The 26005-nt window shown below is 50.0% G+C and overlaps 1 protein-coding gene across 1 annotated transcript in view; it reads left to right on the top strand.

Moving 5' to 3' along the window:
- Nucleotides 1-9896: 9896 nt before the first annotated feature.
- POLE (DNA polymerase epsilon, catalytic subunit) overlaps nt 9897-26005 on the top strand; it is a gene marked incomplete at its 5' end in the record, with an annotated part of 28031 nt that continues 11922 nt past the window's right edge. Inside the window, 25 exons of the mRNA XM_082773833.1 lie at nt 9897-9964; nt 10051-10186; nt 10317-10397; nt 10508-10552; nt 11096-11188; nt 11821-11975; nt 12913-13054; nt 13386-13466; nt 13771-13878; nt 14352-14462; nt 14743-14828; nt 15395-15514; nt 16365-16497; nt 17262-17375; nt 18086-18298; nt 18615-18722; nt 19307-19435; nt 19835-19937; nt 20027-20173; nt 20854-20999; nt 21739-21887; nt 22283-22375; nt 22696-22840; nt 23457-23614; nt 25094-25289. Coding sequence (XP_082629959.1) covers nt 9897-9964; nt 10051-10186; nt 10317-10397; nt 10508-10552; nt 11096-11188; nt 11821-11975; nt 12913-13054; nt 13386-13466; nt 13771-13878; nt 14352-14462; nt 14743-14828; nt 15395-15514; nt 16365-16497; nt 17262-17375; nt 18086-18298; nt 18615-18722; nt 19307-19435; nt 19835-19937; nt 20027-20173; nt 20854-20999; nt 21739-21887; nt 22283-22375; nt 22696-22840; nt 23457-23614; nt 25094-25289 — 3060 coding nt within the window. The remainder of the gene's footprint in view (nt 9965-10050; nt 10187-10316; nt 10398-10507; nt 10553-11095; nt 11189-11820; nt 11976-12912; nt 13055-13385; nt 13467-13770; nt 13879-14351; nt 14463-14742; nt 14829-15394; nt 15515-16364; nt 16498-17261; nt 17376-18085; nt 18299-18614; nt 18723-19306; nt 19436-19834; nt 19938-20026; nt 20174-20853; nt 21000-21738; nt 21888-22282; nt 22376-22695; nt 22841-23456; nt 23615-25093; nt 25290-26005) is intronic.

Here is a 26005-nt window from a genome sequence, read left to right as displayed (position 1 = left end):
GACTGGAAATAGTGAAGATCCACATAACATAACTGGCAATAAAATAAAGCATTTAATATCATTATATAAATATATATATATATATATATATAGTAAAAAATTCACCCATTTGCACCTGTACCTGAATTGATTTACCATGGTTTCGCCATCTATTTTTCACAATGCCTTCCAAACTCAGCAGGAAGGTAAAACAGTTTCCAAAGAACAGATTAACACAGGCAAAGAATACTTTTTTTTTCAGCTTCAGTACCAGAAGTACCTGAAGACCTTTCCAATCAGAAGAAAATACAGAAAAATAAGTGCCAGGAGACAGATACCAAGCATTGCAATTTCTCCCCAGGAAATGAAAACTTGGCAAAGGTACAGAAAAAAAGAAAAAAAAATTAACCACTTGCTAGAGCCAGCCCTGCCCATGGCAAGCAAGGGCCGTGGTACAGCAAGCGCCCAGCACTCCAGCCTGGCTGATCTTCTGCTGGGTGGCCAGCCAGCCACCAGCATTGTTCCTTCTCGCTGAGCAAAGCACTTCTGTGCACATTTATCTCCTGGAGATAAGAAACTATGAGGCGTAGGTTGCGCCCTGCCAGGGAGGTTGGTGCGCACCCAGTCTCTTGCTAGTGTTGAAACCCCTGGTGCCTCTGTCCAATGCCGTGCCCCATCTGGCTGAGCCAGGACCGGCTCCCCAGCACCAGTGGCACCCAGTCTGCTGTCCCTCCAGCAGTGGCTGACTGTAGGACACGTGGCAGTGGGACATCTTCCAGGCAAAGCCTCCTGCTCCTCCACCATGAGCTCCAGCGATGGGAGACACAGCCACCACCACCACAGGCACCTCTGCAGAGCACTGACAGCACCTTCCTCAACACAGACTGCATCAAAGCATCCCAGACACACCCTTTCCTTAAACAACAGCTCAAAATATCCAGACGTCTCTCCCCCTTTCCAGCTATATCCCTCCAAAACAGACACACACAGTTCCACACGCCTACAAACTTCCCTTCTGCTGTATGTCTCATCCACGTACGGCATGCCCTCAACAAAGTCCTAGGAGCACCTTCAAAGCCTGAAACATGTGAAATTAGTAACCAAGACTGTAGAGGAACATAAAACTGCTGCCTTACCAAATGACATAAAGCATAAGTGCCTCATTACCAAATCCAAGAGGTATGCCAATGTGAAATAGACTGTTAACAGGACTAAAAATGCACAAGTTTGCCTTCGAGTACCTGTTTCTGAGAGCCACATTCAAAGAGCTATTGGATATGCACAGAGCTACCAAACAAGCTCATTTGCAAAGGGAATGAAGCAGGGAAGAATCAATTCATTGAGTGGCAAGGGCGAGAACACTCAAGGAAAGCAGCATGCCAATACTTATGCAAGAGCAAATGTGAAAAAAAATATCAAGTAAGAAGGTGCATAAATGCAGAGGAAGATTTGGGAAAAATACAGCAGGAAAATCACATGCAGAAATTGCATGGACCTTTGCCAAAACTCACAGGAAGAAACAGAAAATGGTTTTGTATGAGAGAAAGAGAGCCTCAGCTGTTGATGTGTCAGTGATACAGGACAATAATTTACTGTAAAATGGTAAAAACAAATACCATGTAAAGGTTGGTAGGAAGCCAAAGAGGAGCAGCTATGGAGCAGAGCACAGCACATGCTTCTGGGTCTCTCTCCTCCACCCAGCCACATATCTCCATAAAACTTGCAGGAACTTAAAGGCTAATAGGTTAAAACTTACAGGAGATAGATAGAAAAACAGGAGGAGACCAAACCACACACCCTCAGCTCTCAAAGGCTATAAAAGGCATCAGTGGAGAAGTCACTTCACTTCTTCCACTGGTCAGATGCAGGGCCTGGGAAGGACTTTTTTTTTTTTTTCCTCCCTATCATTTCTGGAGTTTTCTCAGAAGCCCCTGAGATGCTCCCAGATCGATGGAGGAAAGGAGTTTAACATGCTGGTGTCCCTCGGTGGGCATGCCAGACCCCTGCCATGGGGCCAGCAGTCAGGTCTTGCTCACAAGCTCAGGGTACAGCCAATTCCAGCTGTGGGCTCAGGAAGGAATTATTTTCCCGAGGCAGATTGGCACAGGCCTCCAGGGGGAGTCTCCTTCTTCTGCAGCACTGAGCACAGCCCCCTGCCTTGCTCCTCCAGGCCATTTCAGGTCAGTGATTCCCCATTTTGCAGAACCAGAAGAAATCCAGCTGTGCCCTTGATCTCTCCAACACTCTTCCCCATGGCAGTTTGTTTTTCTAGTTTTCAGTCATTTGTAGCAGAGATATTCTAAGGAAATGTCCTAGAGCTTCAAGCTCAACAGGAGCTGCTATTTTTTAACTGCCCCTGCATACAATAAAAATTTCTTTTCATTGTATCTCAGTTCCATTGTTTGCAAACATATGCCTGTTTCTGTCTCAAGAACTTTGGCCTTCAGAAGTATTACAAGTTACTGCAGATAGTTTTTGCACTCACAGCATTGGAAGAACTGAGCACTTTCTTCTCAGGACATCCTTTGTGAGCATCTCTGAAGAGGCCAAGTTAGAGGATGTCAGAGGCATTTCTTTCCTGCTCGGTATAAGGGTGCCTAAACAGGGTCTCAACAGCACCCTGTGCTCTCTACGCTTGGATATCACCAACTGCCACCATGCACCTAGGTCTGAGAGAGGGGAGAATAAAGTCAATGGAGTCTGTACCCAGGGACATTTTCCCAACAGAGCTTTTGGAAGGTGCTTGATGTCTACCACCAGTGCCCTTTTCCTACCTTACCAAGGTAATTCCTTATCTGGAAGGCCAGATAAGAGATTTTAACCTTCCAGAAACCATCTGCAGCTGGGGACTTGAACAAGGAAACCCCTCCAATCTGCTCCACCACCCTGAACAGTCACAACAGTGCTGGACATGTGAAACTTGTTTTCTACACCCCTCACCAAGCTCTCTAGCAAAGCCTAGATCTCAGAACACCTCCGCATGGACTTTGTGAGACAGAGGAAAAAATGCAGAAGGGTGAGCACAAGCTTCTGGCTCCTCTATCCCCCATATGAGCCCATACATAGCTTTGCAGTTGTTCCTTCACCTTCTCCATGGATGCCTCCTGAAGGGTCCTTTAGCAAAGAGCACAGACCACATCACCTCCTGGCTGTGTCTTGAATAGCTATGGTGCTTTCAGTTCTGTCCACTGGGTCATCCAACAATCTGGGCCCTCTGCAACCAGACGGTACACTGTGACACACAGCAGATTTTCCATCTCTACTCTGAACCAAATCTATGTTCAAAGATAAGAAAACAAAACTTTCCTGTTTATAAGCCTGAAGACATGCTGCCCTGTGCTCACCAACTACCAGCATGCAGTTCCGTGTAGATCAGGGACATGAGGGAACAAAGTATGAATGGCAGCTCTGCATTTGCCCAACAGCAGATCCTCCTGGAAACTGTGCCAAGGCACATGGAAAACAAAGAGGTGACTGGTAACGGCCAACGTGGCTTCAGCAAGACGAGCAGAGAACCATGTGCCTTTGCTAATGAGAGAGATGTGTGTTTGTAAGCTGTGCCCCCATCAGGAGAGCAGGAGGAGCAGAGGGAGGACGCTCAGAGCATCTTGTGGCATTATCCGCTCTTGCAGGAAAGTGCTGGCTCTTACTCTGGTCCTCACTGTGGAAAAAAATGACCCTTGACCCCAAAGTGTACCATATCTATTGCAGAGTTACCTCCTTCCCAACTCTCTGTACATGCACAATATTGTCTTTCACACAGGGCACAGCAGGAGCCACTGAGCCATTCCAGCAGGAGACCTGTTTTGGAAAGGCCTTGCAAACACTGCGAGGAACAAACCCCACCAGGGCACAAGGCCCAGCTGCACCACATCCCGTGGCTCAGCCACAAACTGGTAGCAGAAGGACCGACAAGGAGGGGGCAGCATGGCCCTCCCACACCACAGGCTGAGAGCAGACTCAGGCACTGGGCTTCGCTGTGAATCCTGAGGCTCTGTCCCTGCTGACAGCCCCCAGACCCCTCACCAGTTAACCACCACCCCCAGACCTGCTGGTGTCCCCCTTCCCACTGAGTCCTGAATGATGCTGGGGCTCCAAGCCGTCCTTCCCCACCTGCAGCACACAGCAGCACACCCCAGCTCCCCATCCCTCCAGGCATGTCCCCACCACATGGCCAGCTCCACACGTCCAGTGCACGGCACCAGAAGACCCATCCCCAGACAGCATTCCTCTGATGATTGCAAACCTCCGATTTCCATCGTAAATATACCCACCTTCCCTCTCATCTCTACCCATACCACCTCCATACTCAGCAGACCTTTTCTTTCCTTGGTGTTTATCCCAGCACATCCACCAGATCCACATCCAGGCTCCGTTTTGTATAAGTGAATTCTCAATTCTCCTGGTGTCCTCCTCAGACAAGGGCTGTCCATTTCCTTTATTTTTAAGGGGATTTGCTCTAATTTGATTTTCACAGAAATTACCAGAGCTATAGAGTGGGCCCCCACATTCTACCGACCCTGCCATGCCTGGCACAGCAATGCAAACACCCCTCTGAGCTGAAAGGTTTTAGGATGGTCACTATGGTCACTGCACATCCCCCTGTTCCAGATGGCTGCCCCAGGCTGTCCACCTCCATCATTTCCTACAGGTTAGCTCCTATTTCACAGCAGAAACTTTTGCCCCCCCCTCCAGTGCCTTGTGCACCTCTTCTCCTCCATCTCCCTGCTCAGTGGGGAGGTCCCAGCCACCAGTGATGCCTCTCACCATCCTCGGCAAATTTCATCAGCATCTGCTGCTGTGTGGGGCAGAGGTCATTCATTAAAAAATGTAAGGTGGATCCCTATTGGAATTCCATTGTGAGCTACTCCCCAGTCTGACACCCTCTCCAGCACAGCTCTTTTCCTGCTCTTTCACCTTCAGTGATGACCAAGACCCACAGCAGCCCTTGCAGCCCACCAGCCAGCACACCTGCCAAAACCATCCCCAGCTGAATGCACCTTGTTCTCTGCCAGTCATGGCATCTGTCCTCCACCCAGGGCACAGACCAGTGGCCAAAGCCCCCACGGGAACTCAAGGAGCTCGGTGTCAGAAGCTCCAGTTCCGTGCAAGGTCTGGCTCCGTGGAGCTGAGCTGCCCCAGGGCTGGCTCTTGGCTCCATCTCCAGAATAACACAGGCTCTGCTGCCAAGGAAAGCAGGACTCTCCTCTGGACACACAGCTCCAAACACAGCCCATGTGTGGCCAGAGCATCAGGGGTGCTGAAGCACTGCCCAGCACCGACCCAGTCATGCTGCGTGCTCTGTGTTATCAGGACAACGTGCATTTTTAGAGTGAGTCAAATGTGTATTTTTAAAATAATCTAGGGGTGACAATATATGTGTTTCCAACCTGGAGGTTACGGTATCACCTCTTTCAGGAACTGTACTACAAAGTATGCACATGGGGTCCTACAAACCCCTGAGATCTGGCTCCTGGCACTTACACAAACTGACCTCCTGGCACAGGGTGCACAAACGGGGAGGGAAATACCCTTGCTTGTGTGGCTTCCTCCCATCCCTGTCTCAAGGAGGCCAATGCCATGCTGATGCCATCACACTGCCATGCACCAACACAGCACCCGACCGCATCCCCTGCCCAGGCGGTGATGAGTGGAGTTCACAGAGGCTGGCGTGCAGGAGCTGCAGCAGGGACCCCCTTTCCTCCTGTCTGCCCTGGTCCCATGCACCCCAATGTCCCCACATCTTTACCCCCCTTTCCTCCTCCCAGCAGCTCTCCAGACAGTTCCTCTCACACTGCCCAACCCTCCCACTCCCAGTTTTTCTGCCATTTTCACACCTGTCCCTGGGAGCTGACTTGGGCAGCCAGGGGTTTGCTTTGCATCGGCACGGATTTGGCTGTGTTGGGTGCTTTCTGATGTCCATGAGAAACAGAAGCAAAATTTACGATGCAAAATGCCAAGAATAGCTTGTGCATGCCTGCAGCCCTACAGACGTGGTAAAACAGCCCCATCTCTTCTGGCTCAGTCACTGAGGATGGGGAGAAAGCCCCATCCTGGTGCACTTGCCACTAGAAGTGATTCCCAGTGGCAGCAAATATAGCTACAAAGCTGCCATTCAATGTGCCCTGATGGCTCCTGAAGAAGCACAGCAGGAACACTCCATCAGACTACAATTAGCCACAACTGTTTTACCGGTTGCTGCTTCAGCAATTTATAGGCTCCAGGTTAAAGGCTCAGTCAGCATTGCTCTCATTGCCACCGCTCTAATACATCCTCTGCAAGCTGGATTGGAAACGTTCTGAAATTAATAATTAAACAAGAGATTTGGTTCAGATCTCAAAGGTATGCCAATAAATAGAGAAATGCTGAAAAGTCTCCCAGGTGCAGACTGCTTGATGCAAAAATCAAAGTATTTCACAACACAAAAGAGGTTTAGTTCTCAATCACTCTGTTACAGCCAAGACCTTCTCCTGCTTGCCATCATTGCCGTTTCACTATTGCACAAGAGAAAATCGTGTTTCCTACAGAAGCTGCAAGCAGCGCAAAAGGAGTTTGTCATGGGAATGTTTTCCAAGGCTAACAGCTAAGCACAAAACCACCAAATTTGAGCTTCCATCCATCACACTGGGAATTTGATGCTTTCACAGAGAGAAGACCATGCAGTTACCCACTTATCCAGTCCCCCATTCACTCATGCAAGGGCAGATTTACATCCATATGCATATCTGGATCATATGCATTTTGCCAGCCCACCAGCTGCTGGTCCATGAAACCGTGGCTGTTTGCCCAGGTGGGATTACGGTCCCCAGAGACGGAAAAACCACGTCCCCCCAAACTTGGAGGACACACTGAGCACTTGGCTCATTCAAAACTGGGGGGGGGATGGGGGTCATGAGAAACGTCAGCGTTTCCTTCGTCAGGGACCGTGGCCCATATTTTTAGCTGCTTTGATTTCTTGCTGCATTTCGGAAGAGCAGGCGGGTTCTCCCGCAGTGCCACCGACCGCTCTCCCCTCGGCCCCGCAGGTTGCTCCCGGTGCAGCGCAGCCCCCGCTCCGCCGGCCGGGAGCCGCCGTCCTGCTGGGCTCGGGGGACACCGGTGGGCACCCTGGATGCGGTCTCCCCCCTCTTTTTCCCCCTTTTTTTTTTTCCCCCTTCCCGGCGAGGAGCCGAGCTCGGAGCCGCTCCAGCCGGGCTGCTCCGGGACCGGCTCCGGTGCCCGCCCCGTTGCGGTTCCCCCTCCCCGGTACCTGGGCAGCGGCTGCGGGTCCCGGCGCGTCCCGCAGCACCGCGGCAGCGAGGAAAGGTGGAGAGGGGGGCGGAAAAAAACGCGGCCGCCCCCGTGCGGGCCGGGCCGGGGCGGAGCGGGGAGGGGCGGAGGCACCGGCACCGGCACCGGGGCTGCGGGCGGCCGTGCGGGGCCGGGTGCGGGTGCGCCCGTGGGGTGAAGCAGGACCCGTTACCAGGCCTCGGCGGGGTGGAGAGGACAAGTCCAGCGATGCTCCGGGGCACCGGGAGGTCCCTGCCTGCCCCTCCGGGCTCGGTAGCCCGGTGGCGAGCGTCACGGAGCGGCGGAGGGGGTCGGGGCCAGCGGCTGCTGCTGCCCGGTGCCCCGGCCTTTGCTGTTCTGCTGCTGAAGAGCCAGGCAGGGGATCGCCATCTGCTGCCTGGGCACAGTTATTCCTGCCTTCTTGGAAACAGCCAGCCTCATCCTTTCCCGGGTCACTTATTTTACGTTGCCCTTCCGGATTTACATTTTTCTACTCGCTTTGGAGACGGGGATCTATTCCCCCTCCTGCCTGCCCGGCATGTTTTCTGCTTTCCCCAAAAAACTACTTTCCTTATCCATCAGACTCCATCTGGGGGAACGTCAGCATCTCTGTATGCCTTTTACTTGCACATGCCCCAAGTATATATTCTGTTTTTCCTCTGTGAATTTTGGGATGCCCCTGGATAAAGAGAAAGGTTTTTTCTCCCCTACATGCAGACTATCTTGGGTCACTGTTGTCTTACACCCTGATTATATGACTCCCCGATGCTGTGCAGGACGTTGACTGCCCTCTAATGCACACCTTTATTGCTCCCTGATCCAAATGATATGAAAGGCTTAGCTGGGCTGCTCAGATACATTTTTTAGTTGTTAACAACAGCTCGCTCCCAAGGGATGCAGTACAGCTGGCAGCAGGGACCCACGGCTCCCTGCCCTGCCTGAACTGCCCTGCACAAACTGCCTGCACTACCTGCCAAAGTCTGTCCTGTTAGCGCGTTCTGCTCGTGGCACTCCTTGGATTGCACGTGAGCAGTGCTGGAATAGTTTAGAGAGAATCTGCTGCGGAGAGGCTGTGACCTGGGCCCATACTAGGCAGAATGAAGCCAACCTTGATTTAGAAGTAGGGGCTGAAATTATTTGATATTCCCCGATCTGGATGCTCCTCCAGGTAGGAAGAGTGGGGTTCAAAGATGGCCGGATGAGGGACAGAAGTTTGCTTCTCACAGGTTCTGTTGTTTCTATTCCATTGTTCACAGGAGAGAGAGCTTGAAAACACAAGGGCTAGGTGTTTGCCCCTGCAGTCAGATACACTCTGATGCTTGCAACCCAGTGCTGGTTTTCTGCTACCTCTTGTCCTGACAGGGACCAGCACCAAGCACACATGGATCAAGGGAAAGCTGTGGGGATGGGAAGAGATCATTTAAATCTAGCCCTCCAGAATGACAGAAATAGTACAGAACTGGAAGTTCTGCAGTATATAAATTCCTGATGAAGCTCAAATTAAACCCAGCCATCTGTCCTCCCTTGGTCAGTTCTCCCAGCTCAGACTTTGTCTCTTCTCTCTCCCCTTTCTCCCACACCCACAGTTTCTAATTTCTAACAAACTCTTGCCACCTTTTCTGTCCTCTCCAACCGATTGCCCAGCCAACACACATTGGTCCCTGTGGCATCGGGTGTACTCTGCTCTCAGCCAGCTCCCAGCCTAAAGGTCTGGCATGCTCTGCCCAGGGACACAGACGCAGAGCTTTCCCACTCCCACAGGGGTGACAGCTCTGGGCTGGTAGGGGTGAGCCTGAGATCAGCTGTCAGCAGAGGGGACAGCAGGGTTGTCTGTCCAGCAGCTTCAGGAATTTCTGACTGAGGGCTTTTGCTTCCCACTTGCTTCAAATACTGTCCAGTAGCTTTCATACAGTACCCTAACCTAATTTCTCCAGGGCCACAGCACTTCATCAGGGCCCAGCCTGGAGATGTATCGGGGTGCCTGCGCCAGCCTCTGGTGCAAGGGGTGGCTGGAGGGGCGGGCAGGGAGGAGAAACTGGGAAGCGCTGCCCACTGCATCGACCCTCGGCATCAGCACTCTGCTGCCCACTGCTGCCTTTCCAGGCTCTGTGCCTTCACGAAGCGTTTGCAGTCATGAGCGATTTCAGAGCTTCTGAGCAAGCCGTGCTCTGAATTAGAAGCTCCTTGTCTTGCAGGGTGCAGGGAGAGACAGCAACTTCACGTCCAAGACCTGTAGGAGCCCTAGATGGAGAGCCCCCCGGGCTGCCCCCAGCCTGACCACCCCCAGCTCTGCATTTACGATCCTACAGCCATCCTCGCCCTGTCTCCAGCGCTCCCACTGATGGCGGTGGGAGCATCTTCTGCCTGCTCAGCCCCCCGGCCAGCGAGCAGCGCTGCTGCTGCAGAGCAGGGAACGGGAACGCGCGGCGCTGAACCAGCGGAACCGCAAGGGAAGGGAGAAGGAGGCGCGCCAGGGGCCGGGCGCGCCAGGGGCGGGGCGCGCCAGGGGCGGGGCGCGCCGCGATTGGCGGGAGGCGAGAAGGGGCGCGCTCTGATTGGTGCTGCTCGCCGCGGCGGGGGCGGGGCCGCGCGGTTCTCGCGGGAACCGGGCGCCAGCGCGCCAAATTCCTCCCGCGGCGGTGGCCGGGATGCGGCGGCGGGGCGGCGCGGGGCGCGCCGAGCCGGGCGGCGGCGACCCCGATCCCGAAGGGGCGAGGTGAGGACGGGTCGGGGGGGGGAGCGGCGACAGTGACAACCAGCGGCAGCCCCGGGGGTGGCGGCTGACGGTGGCGCGTCTCGCAGGGACGATGGCCCCGCGCTGTCCGCCCTCAAGCGCCTGGAGCGGTCGCAGCGCACGGACCGGCTGGATGCTCTGTTCGGCTTCGAGCGGCCCTCGGAGCCCGGCGAGAGGACGGGCTGGCTCATCAACATGCATCCGGTAAAGGGCCGGCGGGGCGGTGATCAGCCAGCCCTGGGTTGGGGGGCGAGGGGAGGTCCCGGGGGGTGCCCACGGAGAGGCACCCGTGGGTCCCGGATCGCCCCGCTGAGGGTGCGTTGCCCGTGTGCAGACAGAGGTGCTGGACGAGGATCGGCGGCCGGTGAGCGCTGTGGATTACTACTTTGTGCAGGAGGATGGGAGCCGCTTCAAGGTGGGTCCGTGCCCAGGTGCCGGTGGGTGCGGTGCCTGCCCTGCCCGCTGCCCCCTAGGGTGCCAGTGGCAGCGGGGAAACACGGCTGTCACCTCTGTGCTCTCTCCTAGGTGGCTTTGCCCTACAGACCTTACTTCTACATTGCCACCCAGCAGGTGAGAACGGGTGCGGAGCTGTGCTCTCTGAGCCCCTTGGGAGGCACAGGACCCTGGGGAGCTGCAGGGGCTCATGGGCACCCTGGTTTGGGATGAGAAAAACGCGGTGACAGTACTTCTGTCCATGGTTTCCATGGGGTGGTTGGAGAAGGGCTGGGGTGGGAAGTGGCCATTGCCCATGCTGGGACTCGTCCAAGCTTGTTCATCATGGTGAGGAGCTACCCCCAACGCTGCCTGTTTTGTGTTCTCCCCTGTTCTTTTTCTTAGTTCTCAAGTTGTTTCCCACAGCCTGGGCAGTGGTGACCATCTGCTCTCACCCCCCTTTTCATCTGCGATACAGAAATTAACCTTGTGAGCTGCAAACCTGGGCCCAGTCTGACTGCTCTGTCAGCTGGCAGCCAAAACCTCCCTATTGGAAGGGACTAGTTTTGGGGGCAGCTCCTGTCCTTACCTTGCTGTGCCAGCACCCAGAACCACTTTTGAGGCTGTCTTCTCTGGTAGAGCAGTGCCTGGCTGCGGTGCTCAGTCGCAATTCCTTCACAGGGCTGTGAGCGAGAAGTGTCCTCCTTCCTTTCTAAGAAGTTCCAAGGGAAAATTGCAAAGCTGGAAACTGTCCCCAAAGAAGACTTGGATCTGGTCTGTATTCCTCTGCCCACTGTACTGTTGAGTAACATCTTTTTCTGACTCTATCTCTGCTGAATATCAGTAAAATAGAGAACCGTCCTGGTGGAAGGGATCTTCAAAGATCATCTAGTCCAGCTGCCTAACTTCTTCGAGGCTAACCAAAACCTAAGGCATGTTACTGGGGGCATTGCCCAAATGCTTCTTGAACACTGACAGACCTGGGGCATCAACCACATCTCTTGAGTGCCGAAGGGAAACTGCATGCTTGGCCTCAATTTCCTAGCGCTGTTTGCAGTGCATATCAGAAATGGATTACTTATTGCTTGTTGCTTACTGATAGTAACTAATATGCTTTTCCATGAGGACGTTATCTTTTTCACAGCAAGTTCTAGATGTTTCTTGAATTTCAGCAGGGTGGGAGAATCCTTGGGGGGTGGGTAGGAGAACTGCTTCTCTTTGACCAGCTCTTTCTGGGTGCCCCATTGTGCCTTGAGGCACAGGGGCTGGCTGGGTTCTAGCTGCAAAGCACAGCTCCTTGTCTACAGCGCTGTCAAACAGACTTCCCCACTCTTCGGTACCTCTTCTTTTACCAGTTCTTCCACCCGTATCAACGTAGTTTACCTTCCGATCTCATTACCTTGTAGCCAAATCACTTGGTGGGTCTGAAGCGGAACTACATCAAGCTGTCCTTCAACACAGTGGATGACTTGGTGAAGGTGCGAAAAGAGATTTCTCCTGCTGTAAGGAAAAACAGAGAGCGAGACCAGGCGAATGATGTCTATACGTCCATGCTGTCCAGGTGAGAGCTCTTAGGACGGCTGATCCCCGGTATTTAGTTTCCCTTGGATGTTTCTTAGCTCTTGTTTAGACAGGGATTTTCCTGCGTGGGAACTAAATTCATGTGTGCCACTGTCACCACTCTCCAAGATGATTCTTGGAGCTCAGTGACAGAGACATGCTGCACCTCAAGAGGGCCTCAAAGCCTCTTTGTGATGTCTTGAGCTAGTACCTCTGCCTGTAATCGTAATAGATGCACTGATTCTTGAAAAAGATTGCCCAGTGCCTCCCAGATCACTGAGAATATTCTTATTACTGGCTGTGACTAAAGAGGGGAAAAAAAAACAAACACCTTTTTCTATCAGAATGACAAGCTGGACTCTTGTTTACAGAACTGGAAACACAGTATAAAACACACTTCTTAAAGTCTACCAGAAAATGCAAGTTAAAAATTCAGCCTTCTTTTTGGTTTCCCATCCCTGAAGTCTGCTTTCAATTGAAACATATCTGAGGAAGAAGAGTCAAGGGAAATGAGCATTTTCTGCTCACCTGAAAGGTGTACTTCTGCTCTTCAGAGTTATTCTTGGGTTGCCCCATTATCCTTAGATTTGTTACCCTACTTTATAAATCCAGCTCTGTAGAGCGTATTCATTATACAGGCATCTGTGGGTTTTTGTCTGTACCTCTCCATAGACGTTGCACACAAGTATGACCAAAGGTGAGCTGAAGATGGGGAGTTGATGGGATGGTGCAGCACTGCCTCATGCTGTCAGTCCTGAGATCCATCTTTCCACAGTTTTTTGTACGAAGGGGAAGTGTTTCTCATCTTATTTACCATTGACTGCTCTTGGGATGTTGCTGCCACCATGCTGCTGTCCCTTACATTGCCAATGCTGCTATGTCTGAGATGTGCATCAGCCTGCTTACACACAGTGGCTGCTTTCCTCTGCTCCTCGCAGTGCTCTGGCTGGAGGCAGCCTGACCACAGAGGAAGAAGGAGCCTCAAAAAAGATTGCCAACCAAATGGACAACATAGTGGATATGCGGGAGTACGATGTGCCCTACCATGTCCGCCTCTCCATTGACCTGAAGATCCATGTGGTGAGTAAGGAATAGAGAAGTCAGAAAAGCTTTGTTTTCTTGCTGCTGTGCTCCTGAAGTGCAGGCATGATAGGAATTTTCTCCCTTTCTCTTCAGGACCTTTACAAAGGTGTCCTTGACAATAAGCTAACATATAAAGTTTGGTCCTGTACTGCTGGTTTTTTTTCTCAGTTAATGACACACAGAAAAGCTAAATGATTGTACGCCCACAGTTTGTGCCTTTCTTCCAAAGCATACTTAATTTGTGCAGTTCTGTTCGCAGCATACAAACAAACGCACTGCTAGCAGCCAGCCTTGCAGTAAGGCACTGCTGACCCTTCTCTCTTGCTAGGCTCACTGGTACAACGTGCGATACCGGGGCAGCACCCTCCCTCCAGAAATCACCCGCCGAGATGACCTCGTGGAGCGACCAGTAAGCATTTGTCAGGCCGGCTGCAGTCTGGCCCTGGACATGGCTTGTTTTCCTCTGAGAAGCTGGCTCGCAGCAGTAATTTCCCATATGCATCAGGTGTTAACCCCACAGCATTGCTGGGGCAAGTTTTGTCCATGGGCTTGGGTAGCGGTATTACTTTGGGTGGATAAAGCAGTAAAATGATTACCTGGGGGGGGGTTCTGGCTTACTTGCTGCCCCACCACTAGGCCTAGCAAGCCTGATGAGAATCACTTTTACCTTCAAATCAGCTTTGAAATGTTTTAATGTGTTTGCCCTTACCCAGGATCCTGTTGTTCTTGCCTTTGACATTGAAACTACCAAACTCCCTTTGAAGTTTCCTGATGCAGAGACAGACCAGATCATGATGGTCTCCTACATGATTGATGGGCAGGTAATGGAACAACAGTTACCTTTATGTTTCAGCAGCAGAGCTGGGGAGGAGGCCAGTGTTTCACCTCCGACCAGGCTTGCTTTGCTGCTGGCTGCTTGGTGTTTAGCCAATGGATCTGGAAATGAAATTAAAGTCTGAATGATACATGAGAATTTCATTTGGTGCTTCATGGACCCCAGCTCAGGCTGATGGTTCTCCTCCAAGGGAATCTGGAGGGCACAGAAGACATTTCTGCTGTCCTGTGTTATCTGCCTGTGGCTTCCTTTGCTGATGTGCAGCTGTGGGTCAGGAGCTGATTCCCAAACAGTTGCTCCTACCTGACAAAAGCTCTGACTGTCAGAGCATGTGGGGTTTATCCCCAGCAAGAGAAAGATGTTTCATCGTTTGGACAGCATCTTCTGTTTGCCTGCAAACCTGTCTCTGGTGCACAAGGAACGTGAGTCCTCCTAACTGATTCTTTGTCACCATCCTAGGGCTACCTGATCACAAACAGGGAGATTGTCTCCGAGGATATTGAAGACTTTGAGTTTACTCCCAAGCCGGAGTATGAGGGACCATTTTGTGTCTTTAATGAACCAGATGAAGTAAGTAGCTTCCACCTGGTAGATACAGCCGCTTCTTACATGCGTGGTTCTCTTGTTGGCCAAGGATAGCTTGTTGCTCAGTATCCTGCCTCACTGGGAAACATGGTGGGCCCTGTAGGTTCAGTCATGCTTTCATTTCTTGGTAATAATGGTAAGACAGATTAGGTTCTGGCTAGGTGGGGAGGAGAGCAGAAGGGTGGAGTAAACTGTGTTATGCCCAGTGGCTCTCTGTGAAGGGAGCAAAGTGATTTCCTATTTTTCTCCTTCTGTTTCATACTAGGCTCATTTAATCCAGAGGTGGTTTGAACATGTCCAGGAGACCAAGCCTACTATCATTGTCACATACAATGGAGACTTCTTTGACTGGTAAGATCAGGAACGGAAACTAACCTGTTTTCTACTGGGAGAGTGTGACATGAGCTATGGGTCAGAGTCAGGTACCAGCCTCGATATCTTTCCCCTTCTGTAGCTCACAAAGGGGTTGTGTGTGGTTTGCTGTATGTGATCCGTGCTGATTATCCAGCTGGTATGAGTACCTCACTGAATCCTCTGTTCAGTAGCTTTGCAGTATGACCTTCTGTAGAGTCCCATTCACTTGGTCAGGAGATTGCTGAGCTAATTCTAAATCATTGTCAGTTTGGCAGCCGTTGTATATCGATGAGCCTAGTGTTTGAAGGTGGAGAACTGGAAAAGGGGTTCAAAGAAAAGGGGAATAACAAGGAGGAGCACTGGCGAGCCTTTGGGAAGCAAGAGAAGCTAGGTCATAGAGCTCTGCCTTCTGGTAAACGATATAAGCAATTAGCTTTGCCTCTTCATTCATCCTGTAATTCTGCCCTAAAGGAAGCTTTCCCTGAGTCCAGATATGGGCTTCGTCTCAAACGATCGGTGGAGATGAAGGAAAATAGCTATTGTTTGTTCGCCTCTTTCCTCAGGCCCTTTGTGGAAGCAAGAGCAGCAGCTCATGGAATCAATATGTATCAGGAAATTGGATTTCAGAAGGACAGCCAGGGAGAGTACAAAGCATCACAGTGCATCCACATGGACTGTCTAAGGTATCAAATGCTACCACATAACTGCGTCTTAGATTTATATCAAATAATAGATTATAAAACTTTATAAATCTATAATAAATTATAGATTATAAATCTTTCTATTTTAAGATTTTATAAATCTTAGATTTATATAAAATACCTAAAGTTAATGTGTTTGAACACTGTATTCCTGTCTCTTCGAGGCTTGCACTTATCCTACCTCACTAGATGGGCATCGTAGTCTGTTTCTTTGCCCTGATGCTCCCCTTGGCATGCTCTTCACTACAGAAGCTGTGAAGTCTTCACCATGCTAGCCTGAAGGGCTAATTCTGTTCATGTAGTCTGTCGCTGGTTTACTCTAGGTGTCTGAGATCTGACTTGAGCAGTGGATAAAGAGCAGGGTGAGATTAGGCCATTGTGGTTGGGCAGGGACCATATCCTGGCTCACCAGCCTGCCTGGCACAGGGAGAAGAGGAAAGGACGTGTGCAAGAGACTGCGATCTGTCTCAGAAGCTAAGGTTTTTGTGGGGCTTTCCTCCCCTGGACCAGTGTCTGAGCTTTGGAGGATGGCTGGCTGTCTGTGCAATGCTGATGGCTTCTCTTCCTGTAGTTAAATCATTGAGGGATGAAGTGCGAATGCTGTAAATCTGAGCAATGACAATGTTTGGATGGTGGGCTTGTCCTGGTCAGGATTTCAGTGCATTAGGAGAGATGCAGAATGTGCAGCCTCTTATTCCACCGCTCTTGGATCCTCTGCTCTTAGCTGTCCTTGTTCTGTCTGAAGTCAAGGTCCTGTTTGCATGCCTGAGCACTTTCTGAAGGTAAGGGCTGGCTTCTGTGCACAGACTGAAACCTTCATTGCTCTGTCCAGGTGGGTGAAGAGAGACAGTTACCTCCCAGTGGGAAGTCACAACCTGAAAGCAGCAGCTAAAGCAAAGCTGGGCTATGATCCAGTGGAGCTGGACCCTGAAGAGATGTGCCGGATGGCTACAGAGGAGCCTCAGGTATTCCCTCACTGTGCTGTATCTCCTCTGAGCAATTGGAAAACAATCTGTGGAAGTCTACAGCACCTGCAATATCGCTGAGTCTTGAAGTGTTACAGAACGTCTTTGCTCAATGCAGTGATTTTTGAGAAATTAACTCAATCTGTTTCTCCAAATTTTAGATACCTTTGAAGCACTTGAGCTTGTGGGGAGAAAGGATGGGATTTCTTTGGAAGTGTTTCTAACAGTGGCATTGCACTGTATACTATTTACATGGGTGCAAGGTGTCAGATATCACCTAAATTAGGAACACCATGACTTTCTGGAGAGACATAAAACAGGCTTACTGCTCAAGGTTGTTGCAGCAGAGCAGGTTATGGACAAAGGCATGGGATATATAGTTAGACGAGATGATCTTGAAGGTCTTTTCTAACCTGTAATTTCCAATTCTGTGATTTCTGCTGAAGCCCTCAAGGGTTCAAGCCCATCTTTGCAGGCCTGGAGTAGCCTCCTGACTGCAGCATCTGTGCAGATACATGCAATGAACTCATCTTCACTATTTCTTTAATTGAAAACTGGGGTGTAGCTGTGCAGTTAGAGCTATAGCAGGATGTCCTTCTAGGCCAACAGAAAATTATTTGCATCCTAGGATATGTAGAAGTATGCCTTTCCCTTCTGCCTGATGAGATGTGCATGTACAGCAGGAAACAGTAAAAGATTGTGTTCATTGAGTTGCTATATCACATATGATAGGGACTAATTTGGCTCTCATCCTTCCCCAACAGACCCTGGCCACTTATTCAGTGTCCGACGCAGTTGCTACCTATTACATGTATATGAAGTATGTGCATCCTTTCATTTTTGCGTTGTGCACCATCATTCCCATGGAGCCTGATGAGGTGAGTGTACTCCTGAAATGACAAATCGCCTGCTGGGCAAAGAGCTGCATCTCCCACAACACAGCATTGCACTGGCAAAAGGACAGATTCCTACTGCCCAGGTCCATTCCCACCCGTGACAGCAAAGGAGGGAGAGTGGGCTTGGAGGCTACTCCTTTTCCTCCACAGTCCTTGGACATTTCAAGGGCCCATGAACTGGTGGTGCCCAGATTCAGCTGATTTTTAATCTGGGACTATAGCCATGAAAAGCTGGGTCTCCTGATCACTATTCTGTCCTTGGCTTTAGGGAGGATCACAGGCAGGAAGCTGTCTATGCTGAACATAGAAAATGTCCCTTTGTCCTCACACTGGTGTATTTTATAAAGGCTCCAGATGGTGGAGGAGGGTCAGAAGACAGACAACAGCAGACATTCAGATGTCTTTATGCTGTGATTATACAGAGACTGCTAAGAGCTCTAACCCTGACAGTGCATCAGCCATCACTGTCCTCCTATAAAGTATTCCTGCATAGCCAAAGCAAAGGAGTTTTGCTTTTTCCCCTGCTCTGATCATCCTGGCCTTGCACTGCAGTCCTGCTTGCTGCGTGGTGTAATTGCAAGTTTGTCACCGGCCGACACATTTCAGTTCACTGGTGTGGCAGCAGGGCCTGGTACCACCAGCGCTCTGTACAGCATTTCTTTTTGTGCCCAAATTTGATGTCTCTCTTACAGGTGTTGCGGAAAGGCTCTGGGACACTGTGTGAGGCACTGCTGATGGTTCAAGCGTATCACGCCAACATCATCTTCCCCAATAAGCAGGAGCAGGAATTTAACAAACTCACAGAGGATGGGCACGTGCTGGACTCGGAGACGTATGTAGGAGGCCATGTGGAAGCACTGGAATCGGGAGTTTTTCGCAGTGACATCCCCTGCCGCTTCAAGATGGTAAAGGGCCTCAAACCAAGCTTGAACCCTTGCTTGGACCTCTTTCACCTGTTTAAAGCTGCTATGTTATCTCTGTCACCTCCCCCTCTGAGATGCATGTGTTGTGCTCATGGACTAAGCTTTTAGAGGCAGCTCCACTCTGCTGTGTAGTGCACCACACTTTGTTGTACACCTCAATGGCTCTAATCTAAGAAATGATCACAGGGGAACATGCACCACATGTATAAAAGGATCCTTTCTGTTCAGTTATCTCTCTCTCATGAGAGATGTCCTAGAAGCAGTGCTGTTTCTCAGTGCTGTTTCCATGCCCCTGCAGAATCCTGCTGCCTTTGACTTCTTGGTGCAGCACGTGGAGAAGACACTCCGGCATGCTATTGAGGAGGAGGAGGGTTTGCCATTAGATCAAGTCACCAACTTCCAGGAGGTAAGTTGTTCAAGCCCTGACCTGCAGGGCATGTCTGGGCTTTCTGGGGAAAGCTGTGCTGTGAGGCTGGAGCTGCAGTGAGCCTGTGTCCTGTGCGCATAGGTCAGTGTTGTGTAATGGGTGTCTTCAGCTCTGAGTTCTGCTCTGTGTATGTCTGTGACCTATTTCCCGTTTCAATAGGGAATATAGGCATAGGCTGGGGGCAAGGCTGTGATTTTTCCTTATCCTGAAAGTATCTGGTGAGAGGTTTCACGTTTAAAGCTCCTGTTTTGAAATCCTTTTATACTCTGTGGAAAGAGACAAAGAAATTTTATCTACGACCACGTGCAAGGTAGATGATGGTCATGGATGTTCTAAGCAGCCACCTCCTCCGGCTACTCCAGCCCAGGAATCTCCTCCCCAGCTGCTGGAACCCAGACTGGCCATCCAGGGTCTCTTGCCCCAGTTGCACAATTTGACTGCTACTTTCCCATTTGCAGGTTCAACCACTAGCAAACGCTGAGCAGAGATCTTAGAGACCGAATTCAGCATGCATTTGGCTCCCTACCTCTCTATCAGAGTTTCACTTCTTTGTCTCCCCACAGGTTTGTGATGAAATCAAAGTCAAACTGAATTCCCTGAAGGATGTCCCTAACAGAATTGAGTGTCCCCTTATCTACCATTTAGACGTGGGGGCCATGTACCCCAACATCATTCTGACCAACAGATTGCAGGTGGGTAACATCAGGAAAGTCTCTCCCATTTTGTCTTCCAGAAGATCTCTCTGGTCCCTCTGATTTGATCCCCTGAACAGCAGATCCCATCTCTGCTCAAGTCAGGGGTATCAAGTAAGGGTGGGTCTAAAATTCAGTCAAACTTGCATGGATGTCGGGTCTGCAGAGCAGAAATGTCTGTCAGAGGTAGAGCTAAAGGTTCGGGTAGGACTCTTCCAAACAGACAAATGAAACATCTGTTGTTTTTGCTGTAACTTTAAGCAGAACTTACAGTATATCATCTCTTTGCTAATAAATGTGTTCTTTTGCCACCCAACACCTGTTTGGTTTTGACATGAATCATGGTTTAAAAGCAGAGCTGTGTCCTCTGACATCTGCACGTCTCTTACTTGTGTCCAGCCCTCAGCAATAGTAGACGAGGCCACGTGTGCTGCCTGTGACTTCAACAAGCCGGGTGCCAACTGTCAGCGCCGAATGACGTGGCAGTGGAGAGGAGAATTCAGTAAGTACGAAAAGGACCTTGCTCTCCAACTCAGGCTGAGACTAATTCCTGCTTCTCCCTGGAAAACTCATAGTCGCCTTCCTTTGCAGTGCCTGCAAGCCGCAGCGAGTATCACCGCATCCAGCAGCAGCTGGAATCTGAGAAGTTCCCTCCCCTGTACCCTGATGGAGCACCCCGGGCCTTCCACGAGCTCTCCCGTGAAGAACAGGCCAAGTATGAGAAGAAGCGACTGGCAGGTAGAAGTCAATGTCATGATCTGGAGTAGTGTTTTGCAACCTAAACTGTAAATGGCGTGCATCAATAGTTGCTGTTTTGGGGTTAGTTTGCTTGTGCTGATCAGAATGAGTCTGGCCTCAAACTATGCAATGAAAATTCTTCTCCAGGATCCCAGCCTGGAGTGCCTTCATGCTTTCCAAAGAGAGGTCAGGCACCCATACCTCTGTTGGCTTTTCTCTTTCTGTCTGCTGAGAGCCATGCCTTTGAGTTCAAACATGAATGACTCAGTTTTGAAGGGTACTAATTAAAGACATTCATAATTCATGAAACGGAAGCATCACATTATCCCTGCACCTAGAGTGATGAAGCATCCAGCTAGGTGGGGACTGCGAGCAGAGCCTGGATTTGTGGATGGGCTGTATGGATGTGCAAACAACAGGATGACTTTTATTTCCCTGCCTTTCCCTGTGTCTCAGTAAAGGGATTTGATTTTGGCTTCTCTCCACACTACTGTATTCCTTCTCCTCCTTTTGTCTCTCTGCTCACACACACCTGATGCGTATTTGTGCTGAAAGAACCTTTCCTGGACCACTTCACTGTGGATCTGCTGGGAGTGCCCTGCTGCAGTTCTATCCATCCTCTCTGTCCATAGTGGGGCACTGACCCCTGAGAAGCTCCTTCTCTTTATTTCCTTAACTAGATTATTGCCGGAAGGCCTATAAGAAGATCCACGTCACCAAGGTGGAGGAGCGGGTCACCACCATCTGCCAGCGAGAGAATTCTTTCTATGTGGACACCGTGCGAGCCTTCAGGGACCGTCGCTACGAGTTCAAGGGGCTGCACAAGGTATTGGGCTTGAATTCTGGTTTTGTTTGTCTCCCCGAGGATAGGGAGTTCTCATCTCTCACCTGGAGCCCTAAAGGGTGGTGTTGTTTGGCCTTTGTATTCAGTAGGGAAACAATGGATTTCCTGACAGTAGTTACAACCTCCGATTTTACTGGATTTAGCAAATGCTTAGTTCAGCTGTTCTGTCTGGCCTGTGTTCAGTTTCAGGCATTCTTCTTAAGCTGAAAATGGGATATACTGAGAGCAAAATCTAGACCTCAGGTCGAGAAAGGAGAGAAGCACATTCCAGTTCTCAGCTTTTTGGAGCCTGTGATGGAGGGGACCGGGGCATGTTTATTGTTAAATTATGTTGAAGGAAATGACAGGGCCTTGGGACTCTGTCTGTGAAAGAACTCGTTAAGGAGCCATTTGCTCTGTGGTTTCTCTTTGATGCTGCTTTTGCCATGAATCATGCAGCTTGCTGAGAGGTTTATTCTACACAAGGGGTTCAGCTGTTAAACTAGATGCTATCTATTGCTGCAGGCAGCGTATTCAGGTCTTGCCCACAGGACACATGGTGCACAATTGATGCAGGAAGGAAAAAGAGTATGTAGTTAATGCTAGTCTTCCCACTGTTCTTTAGCAGTGGTACTGGGCTAGAGCTCTAATGTCACAGTGGGACCTGGGGGGAAGCAGCCTGCATACTGTTCCTGCCAGCAGTGACGTGTGGGACTGCTCTGACTCTGCCTGTCGCTCCCAGGTGTGGAAGAAGAAGCTGGCTGCAGCTGTGGAGATGGGAGATGCCTCTGAAGTGAAACGCTGCAAGAACATGGAGATCCTCTATGATTCACTGCAGCTGGCACACAAGTGCATCCTCAATTCTTTCTACGGCTATGTCATGCGGAAAGGGTGAGTTGTTGTTGCTGGAGTCCTCCAGAGAGGATCCTTGAATACCAGGATTATTTTAGGAAGGCTGTCACTTGCTTCACCTACTTCTGAAGCACAAGATGATGATGGGTCATCACTTTTTCACTGGAACACTTTTTCCTCTTGCTTCTATTAATGACCTCTAATCTTCGAGACCTTTCCCAGACTCTGTGGCTTTGAGCAACAAGTGTCAGCAATCTTGTCTATTAGTGTTTTTTCAGCTTTTCTGATCATGAAGAGGGGAAGGAGAGCAATCTACCAAGGCCCAGAGTTGCTGTGTTTCTTGTGCTTCTTTCTCTGCACATCCTCCTGACCTTTCCCATAGATGGGTTTGAGGTAGCACTGCACACTCATCACTTAAACTCCTTTGTTCACAGAGCTCGCTGGTACTCCATGGAAATGGCTGGGATTGTCTGCTTCACTGGAGCAAATATCATCACGCAGGCCAGGGAACTGATTGAGCAGATTGGGTGAGTACGTGCTGAGCTGGGAAAGAAGGGTGGTTCTGCATGTGGTGTGAGAAAATGAGTAAGAGCAGGATTGGACGGTGTGGAGTAGAGGACTAGTGGGACAGATGTGGGAGCAAGTTAGTTACTGAAAGATCAGGTCCTTAGTGTTGCAGATTGGGATTGCTGACACTGCTGTGGTTTGCCTGTTGCCCTACAAGTGCTCCCTTTGCAGAAGGGACTGGAGGGTGGATGCAACAGGCTGTGCCCCCTGTGCAGGCAGAAGCAGAGCAGTTCTTTGGCTTATTATCCTCTCTCCTGAGTGAGTTTTCTCCCTTCCTTAGGAGACCTCTGGAACTGGATACAGATGGGATTTGGTGTGTCCTTCCTAACAGCTTCCCAGAAAACTTTGTCATCAAGTCAACCAATGCCAAGAAGCCAAAGGTGACAATCTCCTACCCAGGTGCTATGTTGAACATCTTGGTGAAGGTGAGTCTTGCACACATCCAGGCCAGCTCTGCAGTCTGGGGAAAAAAAATGGGGGACTGATAAGGAGAGAAAGTGTTTTGCTTTTCTATGGGCCTGCGAGACACCTGGACTGTTCTTGCAAGCAGAGTTGGCAATAGAGGCAGTGGAGTATGCCTCTGTGTTCTGGAGTTTGGCCCAGCATGGAGAAGGGGCTCTGTTTTGTCTCTGCTCCATGCGTAACAAGCAAATGTTGAGGCTGGTAGCTTTGCTTGCAACACAGATGCTCTCTGATACGGACAGCATCTAAGTGGAGGGAGAGGCTCTGATATCCATGCAGCTGAGAGGGTGGCATAAAAGAGGCTAGGGTTGATGTGCTCTCATCTACCATAAAATTGTAGAATGGTTTGGATTGGAAGGGACCTTAAAGATCACCTAGTTCCAACTCCCCTGCCATGGACAGGGACACCTCCCACTCGACCAGGCTGCTCAAATGTTCAGGATGTGCCCCTTCAGGCACATCTCATCTTTCTAGAGAGATGCTCAGTGATCCCTTCAGACAGGATGTGCCTGAAGGGCCTCTCTTGATATAACCAGCCCAGCTGTTGAGTGAAGCCTTCCCTTGGGGCTGTGCCTACAGGAAGGCTTCACAAACGATCAGTACCAGGAACTGGAGGACCCAGCCTCTCTCACCTATGTCACACGCTCAGAGAACAGCATCTTCTTTGAAGTGGATGGACCATACCTGGCCATGATCCTCCCAGCTTCCAAGGAGGAGGGCAAGAAGCTGAAGAAAAGGTAAGACTTCAAATTTTGAGATGCTGTTATGTCCCTGTGGTTGTTGGCTCTGAGCTGGCAGCATGTTTCAGTTGCTTACTTGAAATGGCAAGCTCTATATGTCAGATCCATCTTTGAATCCAGTTACGTACTTGCCTCCATTAACATGCTATAGCAATAAATTTTAGAAAATAATAGTAAAACAACATTTCTCCAGCTTGCTGACCCAACATATTCTCCCTGTTTAGCTGTAAGGTGTGCAGAGAACTTTGACTTTCCTTCTGAGGCCTTTTAATATTGCTTATACTCTACCTAATCTCTTTTAAACTCACTAGTTCTGATCTTTCTGTCTCTCAGGAGTTCCACTGATCATTTTCCATGAGGTTTCCCCTTTGTTTTCTGTTTGGAGAAAGGGATAGGTCTTGCTGTTATCACATTATAGGGAAACAGTTATGGTCAAATCTTACTGATTTTTTTTTCCACAGCATTCTAAACTGTAATACCAGCAATCACTAGCAACAGGAGTGCCCATAGGCCTGGGTCTGAATTCAGAAAAATGCCATTGCCATCCTCCAGCCCCCTCTGTCCTTAAAATGCTCCATTTGTTTATGCTTTTTGTCCCTGTCAGACAAGTTTTAGCATCTGCATCTAGCATCTCCTGGCAGTGCCTTCCCATGAGAAGCAACTCCATGCCACAGAAGTCAAGCTGAGGAGCTCTGAATGGATGCTGTGCATAGGACACATCATGTGCATCTCAGTGTGCATCTTGTCTCAGGGACCCTTGATTTCCTGTAGTTTCAGGATGTTGGCAAGTGCACGTAATCCTCAGTCATGCTCAAACAGAAATAGTCTAGAGGTGGCTGGCAGGCACCATCACCAGTGGGTGAAAAGAAGGGTGCGCTTATAGGAACTGGTTCAGGTGTGAGGAGCACTGTCAAAGTGGCATAGACTTGAGTATCATCTCTCTTCCCTTAGCTGAGCTTCCTGTAACATTTATCTTGAGACCTATGTACAAATAATAGGCAGGGGAAAAGCAAAAATGGGTAGTGTGTTCTTATAGTCACATTGCTAGCTATATCCAGTTTCCTCTGAATTGTTTTGCCAGCCAAACAATTTGTAAGTTTCTTTTTCGGAAGCTTACAAACTTTTTTACTTTTTCTCTAAAACTCTTCTCCTCTTCCCCACCCATCTTATCCTTTCTCTCACCTCATGGCCTTTTTCTTGTGTGCAACGAAGAACATTTTCCTAGTTGGTATGAATGAGCTGGGTCACAAGCTGATGTGCTTTTGCAGGCCAAGCTGAAACAATTTGTAGAGCTACCGTAAATTCTCTGAGATTATCCTAGCACAGAGAGCACCGCAGCTTAGCTTAACTTGCCTGATGTCTGCCCTGTGTGGCACTGCTGGGAGAAGGGCCCTGGCAGGAGGAGAGCAATTGGAGCCCTGGGAAACACATCCCAGGGTCGGAGGGCAGGTTTTGCACGGGCTGTGTGTGTCCCAGGTATGCGGTGTTCAACGAGGATGGGTCCCTGGCTGAGCTGAAGGGATTCGAGGTGAAGCGACGAGGTGAGCTGCAGCTTGTGAAGATCTTCCAGTCCTCTGTATTTGAGGCCTTCCTAAAAGGCACCACCCTGGAGGAGGTCTACGCTTCTGTGGCCAAGGTGGCTGACTACTGGCTAGATGTGCTGTACAGCAAGGTAGGCATTCCTCTGCAGGTTGTCTGTCCCTTGTGCATCCTTGCTCCTGGACAAAAAAAGGTGTAAAAGCTGATAGGACACTGTGGGAGGGTGGACTTTGTTTGCAGGGAGGTGGTGGACCATTGTGCCTCTGGTCATTTCTATCTTAATTCTGCCGCATTGGCTCTCTAGGGCTGCAGTTCAGTGTCTTTTAGTGCAGCGGCTCTTCCAGCTCTTCTTTTCTAGCTGTTAGTGGGGGGGTGAGTGTTGTGCTTCTCCAGTCATCTCTTTCATGGAGCTGGTCTGGCAGCCCTCATCCCCTAAGGATGTTATCTGAGGGCATCTGATGGGGCAGAGAACAACAGAGCCACTTGCCTGCAGAGTGTTATGAGAAGTATGGAGAGCTATGAAGAAAATGGTGAGAGCAAACACAAGAAAACTCAGATACTGGGGTGCAGGATAGACTGCAAGCTCAGCTGGGGAGTTCCTTGGGACCACTTTCAATTTTTGCAGTGACCTGGTACCACGAATTCTTGGTGAGCCGAACTCTGCAGCACCAGGTGCACAATTCAGAGTGGTGCTACCACAGCCCAGCCACAGGACGAACTCCAATAAAAGCCTTAAACCCGTGCCAGACATATTTAATGGGTTGTGTTGACAACTGGAACAGAGGGCAATTTCCAAACTGATTATGAAGAGAGCCACATCAGCTGCATATGGGCGTTCCCTGTAGCTAA

The sequence above is a fragment of the Aythya marila genome (assembly GCF_965140915.1).
Source record: "Aythya marila genome assembly, chromosome: 17".
NCBI lineage: Eukaryota > Metazoa > Chordata > Aves > Anseriformes > Anatidae > Aythya > Aythya marila.
Note: the sequence above shows the minus strand (reverse complement) of the source record. Positions and strands in the feature narration are given on the sequence as shown.